This window comes from Photinus pyralis, unplaced genomic scaffold (assembly GCF_008802855.1).
Source record: "Photinus pyralis isolate 1611_PpyrPB1 unplaced genomic scaffold, Ppyr1.3 Ppyr1.4_LG3b, whole genome shotgun sequence".
In the NCBI taxonomy this organism is placed as follows: Eukaryota; Metazoa; Arthropoda; class Insecta; order Coleoptera; family Lampyridae; genus Photinus; species Photinus pyralis.
The window spans coordinates 3,457,895-3,473,331 of record NW_022170510.1 but is presented as its reverse complement, the minus strand read 5'-3'; the positions used below and the strand labels follow the sequence as shown (position 1 = coordinate 3,473,331).

The 15,437-nt window shown below is 37.5% G+C and overlaps 2 protein-coding genes across 2 annotated transcripts; both read left to right on the top strand.

Moving 5' to 3' along the window:
* Positions 1–481: 481 nt before the first annotated feature.
* On the top strand, positions 482–1,110 carry LOC116166850 (larval cuticle protein A2B-like). Its single transcript, XM_031482025.1, has 2 exons — positions 482–576; positions 628–1,110. The coding sequence occupies exons 1-2, from the start codon at positions 565–567 to the stop codon at positions 1,054–1,056; spliced, it is 441 nt and encodes a 146-aa protein (XP_031337885.1). The 5' UTR covers positions 482–564; the 3' UTR covers positions 1,057–1,110.
* A 5,833-nt stretch (positions 1,111–6,943) lies between these two features.
* Positions 6,944–7,795, top strand: LOC116166848 (larval cuticle protein A2B-like). Its single transcript, XM_031482023.1, has 2 exons — positions 6,944–7,052; positions 7,102–7,795. Exons 1-2 carry the CDS (start codon positions 7,011–7,013, stop codon positions 7,690–7,692), a joined length of 633 nt encoding a protein of 210 aa, XP_031337883.1. The 5' UTR covers positions 6,944–7,010; the 3' UTR covers positions 7,693–7,795.
* Positions 7,796–15,437: the final 7,642 nt, after the last annotated feature.

Genomic DNA, 15,437 nt, shown 5'->3' with positions numbered 1-15,437 from the left:
CAATGAATTTGACGAAACTTTTTGGTTGAAACGAGTTCGCTCATTAAATTTAAATTTAAAAGCAAACAGCTTAAACAATTAATTATTGTTACTTGGTAACTGCTCAGTATTTTTTTCCCCCGTTATTTCAATACTACTATAGGAAATGAAAATTATAGCATTCCATTAATACAAAACGCCAAGCAAAAATTTGTCTTCAAACCGCAATTACGTTTTTTAACGTCAACAGACTAATATGGCCAAATTTCCAAGGTATTGTATTTCAGTTGACAGGGATTAAAATCGTCAAACGGAAATCCTATTAAATCAAGGTCTACACAAAGACGCTGGTAGAAACTACTGGTTTAAATAATATACATAAATTATGATACACATTTTGAAGTATTTCCTAATTTACGTTTTTTTTACAAATGAAATCGTAAATTTTTGGCGTGGTTAACCTTCTCAAATTCTGCAACTTTGATAATTATTGAATACGTAAAATGGGTGGCGACGCGTATATAAGGAAGTATTGAAAACGAATTTGGTATCAGAATTGTAGTGATTGTGCTCGAAACAGCAACCATGATTGGAAAGGTAAAGAAAATTTATTAACGTTAACTTAGTTGTTGAACTTGCAATTTTTAGCTCATTGTTCTCGCTGCCATTGTGGCCTTCGCTAGCGCAGGTATTCTTGGACCGATCGCTCATGCTCCACTTTTGGCAAAAACTGTAGTGAGCGCCGAATTTGATCCTCATCCTCAATACGAATTCAGCTATGGAGTACATGATCCAATCACTGGTGATTCGAAGAGCCAAGTTGAAACCAGAAATGGAGATTTGGTACAAGGTCAATACAGCCTGAACGATTCTGATGGCACCAAACGTATCGTAGACTACTCTGCTGATGATATCAACGGTTTCAACGCTGTAGTCAGGAAAGTTCCCCACGTTGCACCCGCACCAGCACCAATTGTCGCCGCATACGCTGCCCCATTGGCCGCTCACTACCACCACGCCGGTTACTTTGGTCACGGATACGGATACCCCTATGCAGCATACCCAAGATATTACTAAATTAATGTAGAATATGTCTGTTGACCGTTATCTAAATAAAAAGTTTTAATTAAACAAGGTGCCCATTTACTGACCAGTAAGTACAGTATATTTCCAAAGGAACATTTTTGTAGGAACCTCAATGAGAAATGAATTTTAGGATCACTTCTCAGTGACAAAGTTTCCCATTACCCCACTAACTACCACCGTTTTATCCTTAATACTCATCATCAAAATTATAAAGTTCTGCGCTGGATGTGTTATTGTTAGCTCCGTGTTCAATCGCAAATTGTAAGTTAGTGCTAGTTTGCAAGTGGTTAATTAGTCAGAAGTCAGTGATAGTACCGCTGAAGAAACCCTAGGGTCACGCGTGGGAACCCCAGGTAAATCTATTAAACTTAAAAAATTAATAGTAAAGTTTCGTGTGGTCATTGAGAGGCGCTTGACCTCCAACGAGTCGATCGGGGTCGAGCGCCTATCGCTTTGCACACGCTTTAACGATTCAACATTTCGAAAAACTGATACCTGAACAGGCCAAATAAACAAATCATTGTCTGGAATAAAATGAACCTTGGCACCTAATGAAAGACACATTAGATCCTCAAAATGACAACCCCTTCGGAAATAAGCCGATGTTGACGAAAACTTCCGCGCAAAGAGTCCGCTCCAAAAGCACCACCACTTTAGATGAGTCAAGAAAAATGATCGAAGTAAGCCACATCAATCAAGATTGCCAATTGCTGCAATCTAAACCAGATGATCCTAAAAAACCTCAACAGCCTGGAATGCAGCCTGCATCTACAAATCTACCATCCTTAGACGAAGTAGATGGAAATGAATGGACAACAATTCAAAACCGCAATAAAAGGCAACGGAGTAGTCCAGAAAACAGACAAGTTAAACAAACCAAAATATTGGACTATTGGCTCAGTGCACCAACAACGTCAAATAGATTTGACATTCTTAGCAACCCGGAAGGTTTAGGCATGGACATCGAACAATCAATCAAAAACAGCGTTGTGAAGGACCCCAGACCACCCCCAATATTCGTTCAAGGAGTCCAAAATATAACACCGCCCATACACTTATTAAATGAAATAGCCGAAAGCAATTATGAAATAAAAGTACTTCAGTCAAACCAAGTCAAAATACAACCTAAGACCCCTGAGAGTTACTCAACTATAACAAAAGCCCTGATTGAGAAAAAAACAGAATTCTATTCGTACAAAATTAGAACCGAAAGAAGTTTTAGGGTTGTTCTCAAAAACATGCACCACTCGATCGATACGAACGACATCAAAACAGCCATCGAAGAATTGGGGCACTCAGTTGAGAATATATGGAACATAAAGCACCCCAAAAACAAATCTCCATTACCAATATTTTTTGTTGACTTACAACCGGCTACCAACAATAAAGAAATCTACAAATTAGAGTACCTTCTGCAGTTTAAAGTTAAAGTCGAGCCCCTTCGTCAAAAAAGTGAAATACCGCAATGTGCAAGGTGTCAACGATATGGACATACCAAAAACTTCTGTCAACTCAGGCCAATATGTGTGAAATGCACAGGTGACCACCCCACAAATCACTGTCCGAGAAAGGAAAGATCAGCTGATGTCAAATGCATACTGTGCGACGGAAATCATCCTGCCAATTATAAAGGCTGCACAGTCTATCAACAACTCCAAGAGAAGAGATATCCCGCCTCTAGGCCAAAGCAAACCCTTACAGAAATTCACGCAACCAGGAATACATCTGCTACGCAACCCGGTAGAAGCTTTGCGGATGCTACCAGGAATGCACAACTCCCGCAAACATCAGTCCCACAAGCTGACCCTACAATTAGCGTACCAGCCTCAAACGACATTGCTGAATTAAAAAACATGGTAAAGGGCCTTATGGAACAAATGAGCACATTACTAAACCTACTAACAACTGTCATAAATAAACTATCACAATGAGTAAGTTTTTCAATCTAGCTGTTTGGAACGCAAATGGGCTCTCTCAGCATGCTGAAGAACTCAAAACTTTTATTTTCGACAATAATATCGACATAGTACTTATCTCTGAAACTCACTTCACAAAGCGCAGCTATCTAAAAATTCCAAACTATACATCTACAGCACGAATCACCCTGACGGTACCGCACATGGAGGAACAGCAGTAATAGTCAAGTCAACAATAAAACATCATGAACTAGCCCCCCACACATCCGACTATTTACAAGCAACCAGTATAGAAGTGGCGGACCGGCATGGCCCACTAACAATTACAGCAGTTTACAGCCCTCCACGACATATCATTAAAACAACACAATATACCCAATTCTTCAACACGCTTGGGTACAGATTTCTTGCTGCTGGTGACTACAACGCCAAGCACACGCATTGGGGGTCTCGATTAATAACACCGAAAGGAAGGCAACTGCTAGCAGCAATGGAAAATAGTAATTTAAATTTTACGTCTACTGGTGAACCTACATACTGGCCGACAGACAGAAAAAAGATTCCTGACCTTGTTGACTTTGGCATTGTGAAGGGAATATCCCAAAATACATACAAGCAAGGTCCTCCTTCGAACTATCGTCCGATCATTCGCCAATACTAATAACCATCAGCACCAAAGCTATAATGAAGGAACCAAGTCCAACTCTGGGTAACAAGAACACAAACTGGGATACCTTCCGCGACATACTTGACAAGACACTTAGTCTTAATGTGCCACTAAAAACTGACCTCGACATAGACGATGCCGTGCACTACTTCACTACATCCATCCAGGAAGCAGTATGGTCGTCAACTCCCTTCAAATCAGTATCACGAACGCCTTATGAAGTGTCACTATTTATTAAACAAAAAATTGCAGATAAACGCAAATTAAGGAAAGTTTGGCAACGAACTCGGGCACCGGTGGACAAAACACGGCTAAATAAAGCGACTCTAGAACTGAAACGGCTACTTAATGCCGACAAACATAATAAGCTACAGAACTATCTTAAGAATCTGTCCTCGATAGCCGACACTAAATACTCCCTGTGGAAAGCCACCAATCACATAAAACGGACCCAATTATCCAATCCTCCCCTCCGCACGGCTGATGGAAACTGGGCAAAAAATAATGCTGATAAAGCTCAAATGTTTGCCAATCATTTAGCCAGTGTTTTCCAGCCCCATGTACCGGAAGAAAATTGTAATATTGAAACCGAAGTGGCACGATTCCTACACGAAGCTCACCAATTGGACCCACCTCTGCGTAATGTTACTAAACGTGCTACTCGAAGGATAATTCAGAAAGACCTTAATGCGCGGAAAGCTCCCGGATTTGACCTCATAAATGGCAGAACTCTAAAGGAACTGTCAGATAAAGGAATACAGTTCCTAACCCAGCTTTACAATGCTATCATAAGAATAGGATACTTTCCACTGGTATGGAAGGTTGCACAAGTGATCCTAATACCCAAACCAGGCAAACCAGCAGAAGACGTCAAATCTTATAGACCCATTAGCCTACTGCCTATTATGTCAAAGGTTCTAGAAAAGCTGCTTATCGAGAGAATAGAACCAGTATTAAAATACAATGGCCTGATACCGAACCACCAGTTTGGGTTTAGAAGAGAACACGCTACCACTGAACAAATTCATCGCATCACAAAAGAAATAAGTCAAGCTCTAGAAAACAAAAAATATTGTTGGGCTGTCTTCCTAGATGTTGCTCAGGCGTTTGACAAGGTGTGGCATGCCGGGTTAATGTTTAAAATGAGAAAGCTACTCCCCATCAATTATTATATGATTTTAAAATCATATCTACAAGAACGGCACTTTCAAGTTAAACACCAGGACCAATACACGGCACTGTATCCAATTAAAGCTGGGGTACCTCAAGGAAGCGTACTTGGACCTATGCTGTATCTTCTCTACACAGCTCACCTTCCCACCAACCAATACGTCACTACGGCGACATATGCTGACGATACCGCTATCTTGTCATCTCATATAAAGATCCGGCCGCTGCTTCACAACGACTGCAAGAAAACCTGAATGCGATATCCACTTGGTTCAAAACTTGGCGTATTAAAGTAAATGAGAGCAAGTCTATACACGTGACATTTACACAACGAAAGGAGACCTGTCCCACAGTAATGCTGAACAACTTTCCGATACAGCAGCAACAGCAAGCTAAGTACCTAGGTATGCACCTTGACCGCAGATTAACCTGGAAAACGCATATATTTATGAAGCGTAAGCAACTAGGTCTAACATTTACGAAATTGTACTGGCTAATTGGGCGTAGATCATGCTTATCAACCAAGAGTAAACTTCTTATCTATAAAGCGATCTTAAAACCCATATGGAGCTATGGAATTCAACTATGGGGCACTGCTTCAAATTCAAATATTGAAATACTAGAAAGATTTCAATCTAAAGTTCTTCGGACTATATTAAATGCTCTTTGGTACGTACCTAACAAAATAATAGCCAATGATCTGAACATACGCAGTGTTAAAGAAGAAGTGTCCAATCTAACATGGAAATACGCTGACCGTCTAAAAAACCACCCTAACGCACTGGTCAAAACATTAATGAGTCCACATCCGTACAGAAGAAGACTGCGTAGATACCACTCGTGTGATCTACCTGATAGGTTTTAGCACTATCCAAGGCACTACCATCGTTATAATAAATACTTAAACCAATTTCAATATCAATTTTATTGTAATGGGAACGTTCGCAGGAAAGTTCCTGACATGTTTTTTTATATTCTTTTCCAACCAATTGCTCATTGTAATTTTGTTACAGATTGCAAATAAACAAGTTAAAAAAAAATACTCATCATTCATTTGTGATAATTTTTTTTTACTTTACTTCATAAGGTTGCATTCGAGGAACCGAACCGAAGCGACAAAAACAAAATAAATGGAGGGATGCTTTTAATTCACTTCAGGAACCTTGAATTAGAGGTACCTACAGATTATTAGATATTACAAATTGTTTCCTACTTTTTTGAGGAGAACCAAGAGAAAGGACGAAAAATATAAGAAGGTTGCGGCACCGGAAATAATATAAATTATATTTTCACTTCTAATAGTAAAAAGAAACAATGGGTATTAATCCTTACTTTTGAAATACTGGTGGTCACCAAAACCGTTTACTCTGCATCGGCAAAATTTTAGATGGCATTCTCAGAAATCGTCCTGAAACCTTCATTTTCATGCCTACTTTCTGTCAGGAAATTTTAGTTTCCTTGACAGAGGCAGAACTAGGTTTCCTGCGCCACTTGTCACTTTACTAGCCGCACCTGTCACTTTACCGGACGCATTTTTGACATTTCCAAATGTCTATAATGACTCCTATCATCACTGACAGATTGACATTAATCAAAAGATATATATAAAAATTGATATTTTGTATTAAAAGACGATTTCGGGTAAAATTTAATACAAAACTCGTCAGTAAAATGACAATACTTGACTCGGAAATTAAAGTACTCACTTCAATATTTCCTCGCCAGTAATGTGTCATTTTCGTGACTTTTATGTAAATAACTATTTCTAGATTTGTTTCTGGTCTTCCTAAACAGCAAATTTTGATCGAGGATTGAACTCCATGGTCCAAATTTTAGGGGTTGCAAAGGAACAATAGTAAATTAAACAACAAGAACCCGCACTAGTCCTTTTCCACTTGAAAGAAGTCAGTTAATCTACCTCGTTCATTTCTCTCTATTCGCGCCTTCCTGATAACCGTTTTAGAGCAAAAGTTAATGTGTTGTTTCTGCTGTCAGTACAAAAAACTATGCAAATAAGTGCCTACTGCAAACATTGTCTATATTAATAACGTACTTATCCACAAAGTACACTAAATTTTAATGCAAACTAACTATTCTCGGCGTGGTTAACCTTTTGCGGGCGTATCCGATTTATATAACCTGTTGAATATGTAAGGCGCCTGGCGATCTATATAAGCAAGATATTAGAGCAAATGATTGTTAAAAACGTAAATAGTTCTACAATGATTGGCAAGGTAATGATTCAAGTGAATAAAATTGCTTAATTAACAGTTTATGTTACAGAGTTTATTTCTTGTGGCCTTAATAGGGCTGGCCAGTGCCAGTGTAATTGAACCAGTCATAACTGAGACTTTGCTTAGTGCAGAATTCGATCCACATCCCCAGTATGCCTACAGCTATGGAGTAAACGATCCATTAACGGGAGATGTTAAAAGTCAAGTCGAATCTAGAGATGGGGGTTTTGTTAAAGGCCAGTACACTCTGGATGAACCCGATGGTACAAAACGAATTGTGGATTATACTGCAGATGATGTGAACGGGTTCAATGCTGTGGTACAGAAAGTTCCTCTTGCGAGAACTGTAGTATCCGTACCAGCTCCGGCTGCAGCTGTAGCGGTTGCGGCGCCCAGCGTCACTGTCGCCGCACCAGCATCGTCAATTATTACATCAGCAGCACCAGTAGTATCTTCCATATCTGGTGCTTTAACCCAGCACTACCCTTATACAGGACACTACGGTTATAGTCATTACGGATACCCGGCCGGGTATTCCTATGGATATCCTTACGGATATTCATATGGACACTACCCCTATCTACATGGATACACACACGCTTATGGTTATGGACATCCATATGGGCATGCTCTGTGGTAAATGCCGTTGCTATTTATTTATCCTAATTATCTCATGTTAAATTACGATTTAAACACATTTTGTTATTCGTTTGGAGGAGGTCTACCAACAGAAACTTAATAAATTGGTGCAATTTAGTTGCTTCCTTAATTAAAACAGTTTTCTTATAAACGGCCAGCATTTCCATGCACCGTAAAGGTAATAAAAATAAATGGGTCATAACAAAATATGTAAACTACATTCTTTAAAAACGTGTGAACCCATATTTGCATTAATTTGTACTTTTTTTACTTTAACGTAAAGTACGCGCCAAATGAATAAAAATAAACTGAACGTCGTTCTTTCTGCACGTAGGAAGTGGCCAATTAAGTTTGAAAAAATACGCATGATCCTTAAAATGACAAAGGGTCTTATACATAATAAGAACTCCTCCTTAATTTATTTCTAAAACCTTTTCGTGTACCTCATTTTGAACGGTGTTCTTTTCAAACCCATCGATTAGGTTCATGCCATGTATGTGTATACAAATTTTGTCAAGGATTCATTACATAATGAACTAGCGGCAATTGCCTTAATTTGCCAAGGTTTGAAAGACAGGTGTTGTTTGCCTTCAATGTGATATTGCACGTGCAGATCATAAGTTTTAAAACCCGGAAACGATGGATTTATTCTATGAGTAAGTATTATACTCTTCTGTGCTGTAATTAATTCAACGTATAATAGTAATAAGATTACCTTCTCATTTTTGTCTTTTAGAAATATTCACTTTCCTCGCTTAATCATTTTCAACAATCAACTAGGATGGTCGGCCAATGGAACTGCAGGCGAAAATTATTCACATCACTTATATTGTGTGTCACATGTATAATAATGACTAATGATAAAATACAATTTACAAAACATTTTAATAAGACTGATTCTCATAGAAAAGGCGCGCCGACTTTGGAGTCGCTACCTGCGCTACACATTGTTAGCTGTTTTAAATTTAACCTAATTAGAGGCTGCACGAGTCCAATTGCTCCAAATTACACCTGCATTCTTTTCAGAGACAACTAGCGCAAAGCAAATAGACCTTTTAAAGCTTCTGCATATGATGTGAAAAAAACAAAAAAATCAAATTCCTATTGCAAGCTTTTTACTATTAATAATAGGTAACAAAAACCTTCTCTACATTTAAAAACAAACCTTTCTAAGATCGCAAATTAACTTTCATGCAATAAAATCCATAACGCATTACAATAAAGTAAAATAAAACAAATTCCTAAAAAGTATTTGACGTACAGCTTATCGGTAATTAAGCTTAATGTAAAATGTTCCCAATTAAACGCGAATGAAGGAATGCTACCCAGACCCCAGTGAAACGATTAATAAACATCGAACTTTTAAGACATCTATATACGTGTAGTTTTATAGTAATTAAGGTATTATCAAATCAATAACGCACAAGGTCGCCATGAGTATATTCCGCCAAAAAAAAGGTTTCCCAAAAAAAATTTGCAATTTCTCGAAAACGCGCCGGCCGATCGGTATCTACGAAATTCGGAATGGTCAAAGAAGATTACCAGACGCGTCAATTGTATACATTTGAACTAAATCGGCTCGGTAGGTTTCGAATTATCGCGAACGAACGTTTTCGAAGGTTATAAATCGCGTTGGTCCCTATACACTGATACAGGTCGCATTTATCAACCGATTCGAACCGTTCAAACGATTGGGGCCGTTTGTTTTCCTAAAGGAAACTTGATTCATTCATTCACTTCATACGAGAAAGACGTTCCAAGTTATTGGTGGTAGCCAACGAAAGACGAGATCAAATGTAGATGCGATTCCTACGAAAAAAGGTGTCTCCTAATTAATCGGTGATGGCTAACGAATGGGTAGATCTAACGAAGATGCGACTCATACGAAAAAGACGTTCCTAATTAATCGATGAAATGAAAACACAAAACAGGGATAGAGCCAGAGCCAGGCTATGCCGCCACTTGCGAGAAATTAATTTAATTAATATTCGAAGGTGACGGTGTAAATAAAAAAATATCAAAGTCCTCGTGTCCATCAATAAGATCTTGTTGAAGGCTACCACATTCCCTTTGTCGGTGCCCACCTCCGACGTCCAGTTCACCCTCAATTCGTATTTTGGTGGGTTTTGCTAAAAACCCTCCACAAAATAGTACTCAATTTTAGGGGCACTTCTCATAGCTCCAGCTTCTATTGGCGACACGAGAAAGAGAGACCACGATTCAAGCACTTAGAAACTTTTAGGTGCGCACAATCGGACCAAAACTGTAGAAGAAGGAAAAATCACCACGTTAGTACAACACGCTTCGGGATGGATCCCAGATGTAGTAACATGTAGTAACTTGTTAATTATACGACGCCGCGCCGGTAGCACTCCTTGTCTTCCTCCAAACGTTTTTCTACAGACCCGCATTTACTGCCAGCCAGCTAGCCAGTTGGTTCAAGTGAGATTAAAACCTACCTTTGACACAAATTTGCAATGAATTAAAATGAAATAACTAATAAAGATACTTAAATGAGTAAATTGGACGAAAATTGAGAATTTCTATGTTAAGACTCTTAAGATCAAGCCATTGAATCGATTAAATCGATTTTCACAAAGTATACAGATTTCTGTATGGATCTTTCCTTTTAAATTCACATAATTTCCCTGATATTAAAAATGAAGTATTGCTAATATTCTACTGGAAAAACGTTGGGAAAAAATGCCAGACCTGTTCGATTACGAGAAGAAATTTTAAGATCCTGTCGGGGGCAACCACAATGGAGATTTCTTGAAAAAAAATGTATAAAAATTGTCAACCGTCCACCAGTAGTTGTAAAAACTGTTTTAGATGCTGTTATAGTGCGCTACCAGTAGAATTTATATCAAGAAATATTGTAGCGAATATTCCAGAAATTCCGAGGCGCCATGAAAGAAGAAGAATCGGCGATAACGAGCGAAGACAGATGTGACCCAATCTTTTCGGGAAATACGACGTGTTTGTTAGAGAACATTCAAGAATACTCGGGAGCCTCCAGAAAGAACGGCGTTTTTCTATATAAGCAAATAAAATTGCGTTTCAATCAGTTCCAATTTCAAGGCCGAAGTAATGAATAGTTCGCGCTTATAATTACTGTTACAAATTAATCCATTTTAAGACTTATACATTAATTAATTGATTCTTATTCTTTCGCAAATCTGAAATGTATAATTCCGATTAAGTAACAGATTGTGTAACAATAATCTATAAGCATTTATGTTGTTGGGAAATAATTATCAACGATCAGTGTTAGAAAAAGCATAAATGTTTGAAATTAGGGCGCATTGAGTACCTCCTCGCTCACCCGCTAAGTGGGCCGATAGTCTTGAATATTTCACTTGTCACTTGATCGTATCTATTTTTCAAAAGTCAAGTTTTGTTATGTTGTGTTATAATTTTCCGAATTTTTATATTTTTTCTCTTATATATCCTGCAGTTTTTGAGATATTTCGCTCAAATTTGAAATATAAGTTACGCTGAAGTTGCATCATTGGTCATGTCAATGGTAATGATAATCTACAGGGTGTTTTTTTTTTCAGGGGTCATGTTCCATTTTCTACACCTAAACTTTTTTTTAGGTGCACTTAGATTGTAAAATAAGAATTTAATTTTATGATTTGTTTAGAAACGTTTAGTCCCTTGAATTTCTTTGGTATCTGCGACCGTTATCGAGGAGAAATATAAAAAATAATTTTTCGGAGGTAATTAGCGAAATGAAAGTATAATTTTTAAAATGGTTTAGTAGGCCCTGGATTTATTTAGATAGGTAGTATTTAATTTTTATTACTTTTGACAGTTGGCATTGAATATTGTGTTTGCATATGCTTGTAAATTAAAGGTTTATATTGTAAAATCTGTACAGTAGAAATATATAACACCCTTTAGATCGGAAAGGAAGCGCTTGTGGACCTATATTTATATGAACCTTTAGTCATAAAATAAGCCGCTTCCGCTTTTACATACTATTTGGGAACACCCGCTATGATTATCTAGCAATTTTGAAGGAAACGTGGCAATTGCCACTGAGTGTTATGTCATTAATATAATCAAAATTCAAATTTGAATTAGGTACTTATCTTTTTGTCAACTAAGCGGCCGGGATTTTTCCTTTTCTGTTAGTCTGTGGCTTCGCATCACCTTTGAGAACGGATGATTGCAAGGTAGAGACCTATTTCCCCTTAATTTTTTCTGAGCTGATTTAATATATTTGGATTTTCACAGTAGCGCAACACATTGTTGCCAGCACCTTTGATCAGGGGTGGTTGGGGAACCATAAACCGGTCCGTGAAATATACTTGAGCCTTGAAACTGCACAAATATAATGTATAAATAACGTGGATTTGCCCTTGGTTTCAACAGGAGCAAATTAAAACACAAGAAGTTGGTAAAATTCATCCCTTTCACAATACTTTACCGCTTTTGGAAAGTCCTATTAATTGAAGTGTTTTTTTTTCTTTTCCGCTAATTTATCTGAGAAAATTCGCGCAGTGCAAACGTAGACCTAGCCACGGTCACTCTAGATAATTTTCTCACTTCACGGCGAAAAACTGCGCTACACAAAGCGGAGCCCCATTACGGCATACATTAAATAGAATATCTCCCCACAGGCACAAATATTACGACCTGTACTTCCCGAAGTGTCCCAAACGAATCAACAACAACCACGATGTGCACTAAAGGACGTGCCTAAACAAATTTAATGTAATTGCGACGCTCGCCGTCGTTTATTTTTCCGCCAGGACGTTAAGACGATGTTATCTTATAAGACCCTAACCTAGCAGCTTCCATGCCAAAGAGACGTGACGAAATGGCGAGACAAAATGTATTGATTGCAATTCGCAAAAATTCTGTTTCCCAAACGGACTCCCTCCGTAATATACAAATGAACGATCTGAAAGATAAATGACCGCAAGGATATCTTGTTTTGGAACTCATTCACCTCGCACAGTTTCTGCTCCACTAACACCCTCGTGTTCATGATTTAAAAGAAGTATTAAAGTATGCCCAACTGATATAATACAAGAGTTCCACCTCCCTCAGTAACGATTTAAATATGTCGGAATACATAGACCGAATTTCGAGCGACCTGAAGGCTAGTTTTAGTTTTAGAATCAGCGGTTCTAGACTTCCAGTTATTTTTATCCTACATATGGTCTAATGGAGTCAATTGGAAAGCTCGTCGAGAATGTTCCCCAAAATTGAGAAAGTTCCATACCATTCCTCGAACATTCTACTTCTAATCATTGGAAGTTGAGGGGGTTTGAGAAGTAAATCCACCGCTTTACTTTCTGTTGACGTCCATAAAATAATATGCAGTTTTCCAAAAAACATTCAAATTTATAGTATTTTACATTATTAGCCAGGTAAGTGAGTTTTTACTGGCGATAGGAGAAGTTGACTGGCGAGCCGTTAGGCGAGCCTGTCATCTCCTAGAGCCAGTAAAAACTATTACCTGGCGTATAATGTACAATATTTTATTTGTTACTCATTTTTAAACAATAGTAAACGTAAATAATTAGTTCTTAAATTGATCTTGAAGAAATGTCTAAAATATCATGTGATCCATGTAACAGAGACTTCGCATTAATTCTGGCCAATGAAACTACTAGATTACTAACTTGTAAAATTTTTACAGGTCTGCTGTCAGTTTTACAAGTCAGTAGCGTTTAAACATGACGTTTACCCGTTTGAGTTTTGTCTTGTTAATCAACGTTTACAACTGAGTAACAAATAAAATAATTTATACAAAAATTGCACTGATTTGTAAAGTTTAATCAAAATGCGATTAAAATGATCAAAAGTCAATTAAGACTAGTATAACGAATCGTCAAAATATGTAAGATATGCGAAGCTCTCTTTGTATAGTCAATAGGAAAGGTATTAACGAATTTTTAATTAGAAATGATGACAATGCAGGCAAAATAGGAAATGCATGGACTTACAGTCTAGTGATTCAGGTCGGCGAATTAACAGGGTTCGTATAACTGGATTCAAGGAACCCAAAAATATCAAAACAAGCAACACGAATATCATTTTAGGGTGTCCACAGTTACGTATCTATTGAGAATTTTATACATTCGGTGCAAATAAGAGGTAAAGTAATAGTATATTACGCACCGAGTGCGAAAGTAGGTTATTTTTCGAGGTGATTATATTCTAAGAAAAATAACCTTTCGTCGAGGTTCGTATACGATTTTATTCACGATCATCATTATAATCATTCCATTATCAAAAATAAAATAATTCACTAAATTTATACGTATTACATTCATCTTATGCGCCATCTGCAATATTATTGCCCTACATAAAATGTTGTCGGTAATACAGATTTGGAAATTTACCTAATTAATATTCATATTAATTTAACATGTATGTTAAAAAATGGCCCATACAAAAGAATTTAAATGTACATCCCCTCAAATAAGGGAAATTGAGTGTAGTAAAAATTTACTCCCCGAATGAATTTTTGAAGTGAATCAACAATGGTGGGCAGGAAAGGGTATAGGTAAAACTTCATGTTTTACTTGCTTATTTTAATGAGGTAAAGGTAAAAAAATCATCCACATTATGAACGACCAAATAATGTTGTGATCCACATTCAAACCTAATGCGGTAATGCCTAATGACCATGTCAGTTTTATTATTCTAAAATGTACCTACAGCGATCTTTTGTGATTACAGATTTAGACTGGGTTACAATATTAGTATTATAATCTGTGCAGATGTCAATAACGAAAGATTTATTCTCCAGATCCAATCAGGTAGTCACTAAACACCTGTTCCAATACGATAGCCCTAAAAAATAGCATCTATTTCTAAAATGTGACAAATTACATTTAATTACCGGACATTGTTTTTGGCATATGATTGCTACAATATTAGCAAGTGCCAGTGGAGTTCTTCAACTTAAAACAGTTCGGTGGCTGTAGATCGGCTGCACTAGCAGGAGGTTTCGTCGCCAATTCAGTGGCCCATTCGCTTTACGGGCACGCGAAAATAACAAAGTATGGCAGTATCCTCTTCAGGTAGTGCTACGACGTCTCCGATATGCAACATTATGATGCCATAAATTGCCATCCCTTGCTCTTCTCATGGGTCGCGCGCCTCATGGGTCGCAAGCGCAACCCAATGTTTCCATGTCTTATAGACAAGAATTGAACTTTTCCATTGAACTTTTCCACCCAGAAATTTAAACAGTAATGGGCTTTCTAAAGTAACAATCAATTTTATTAAACTCAAGTTCGAGTTTTATATACTTACCGATCCTTTAATAATTAACGGTTTCATTTTTATTTTGTTTTTACTTAACCATTTAGCACCGCGCTCGTTTAGTTTTAGGTTACGTGAAACAAACCATCATTTCCCGTAATCTGGCTAAAGTTAATCACAACTCCTACTTGTGTTTACTTCGGTACGCATTTACTTATTTCACTTTTTCGCGTTTGGTCGTTCATTTGCAATTTACAAAAAAAAGCACAGAACTTAAAATAATCCATATTACTCATAATAAGAATAAGAATTGTTTTTAAAATGCGGTTTTGAACAATTTGCATCTAAATCAGCTGTCATCGGTGTCAGACAGTTACGATGAGAGCGCCATCCATTAGGATATTAGCAACTGAATCGAGGTAGGTAATGAAATATTACTAACCTCGAATCGAACATTACTAACCTCGAGAATCTACTTTCCTCCCTCCTGGAAAAATAAGTGTTGTAAAACACAAC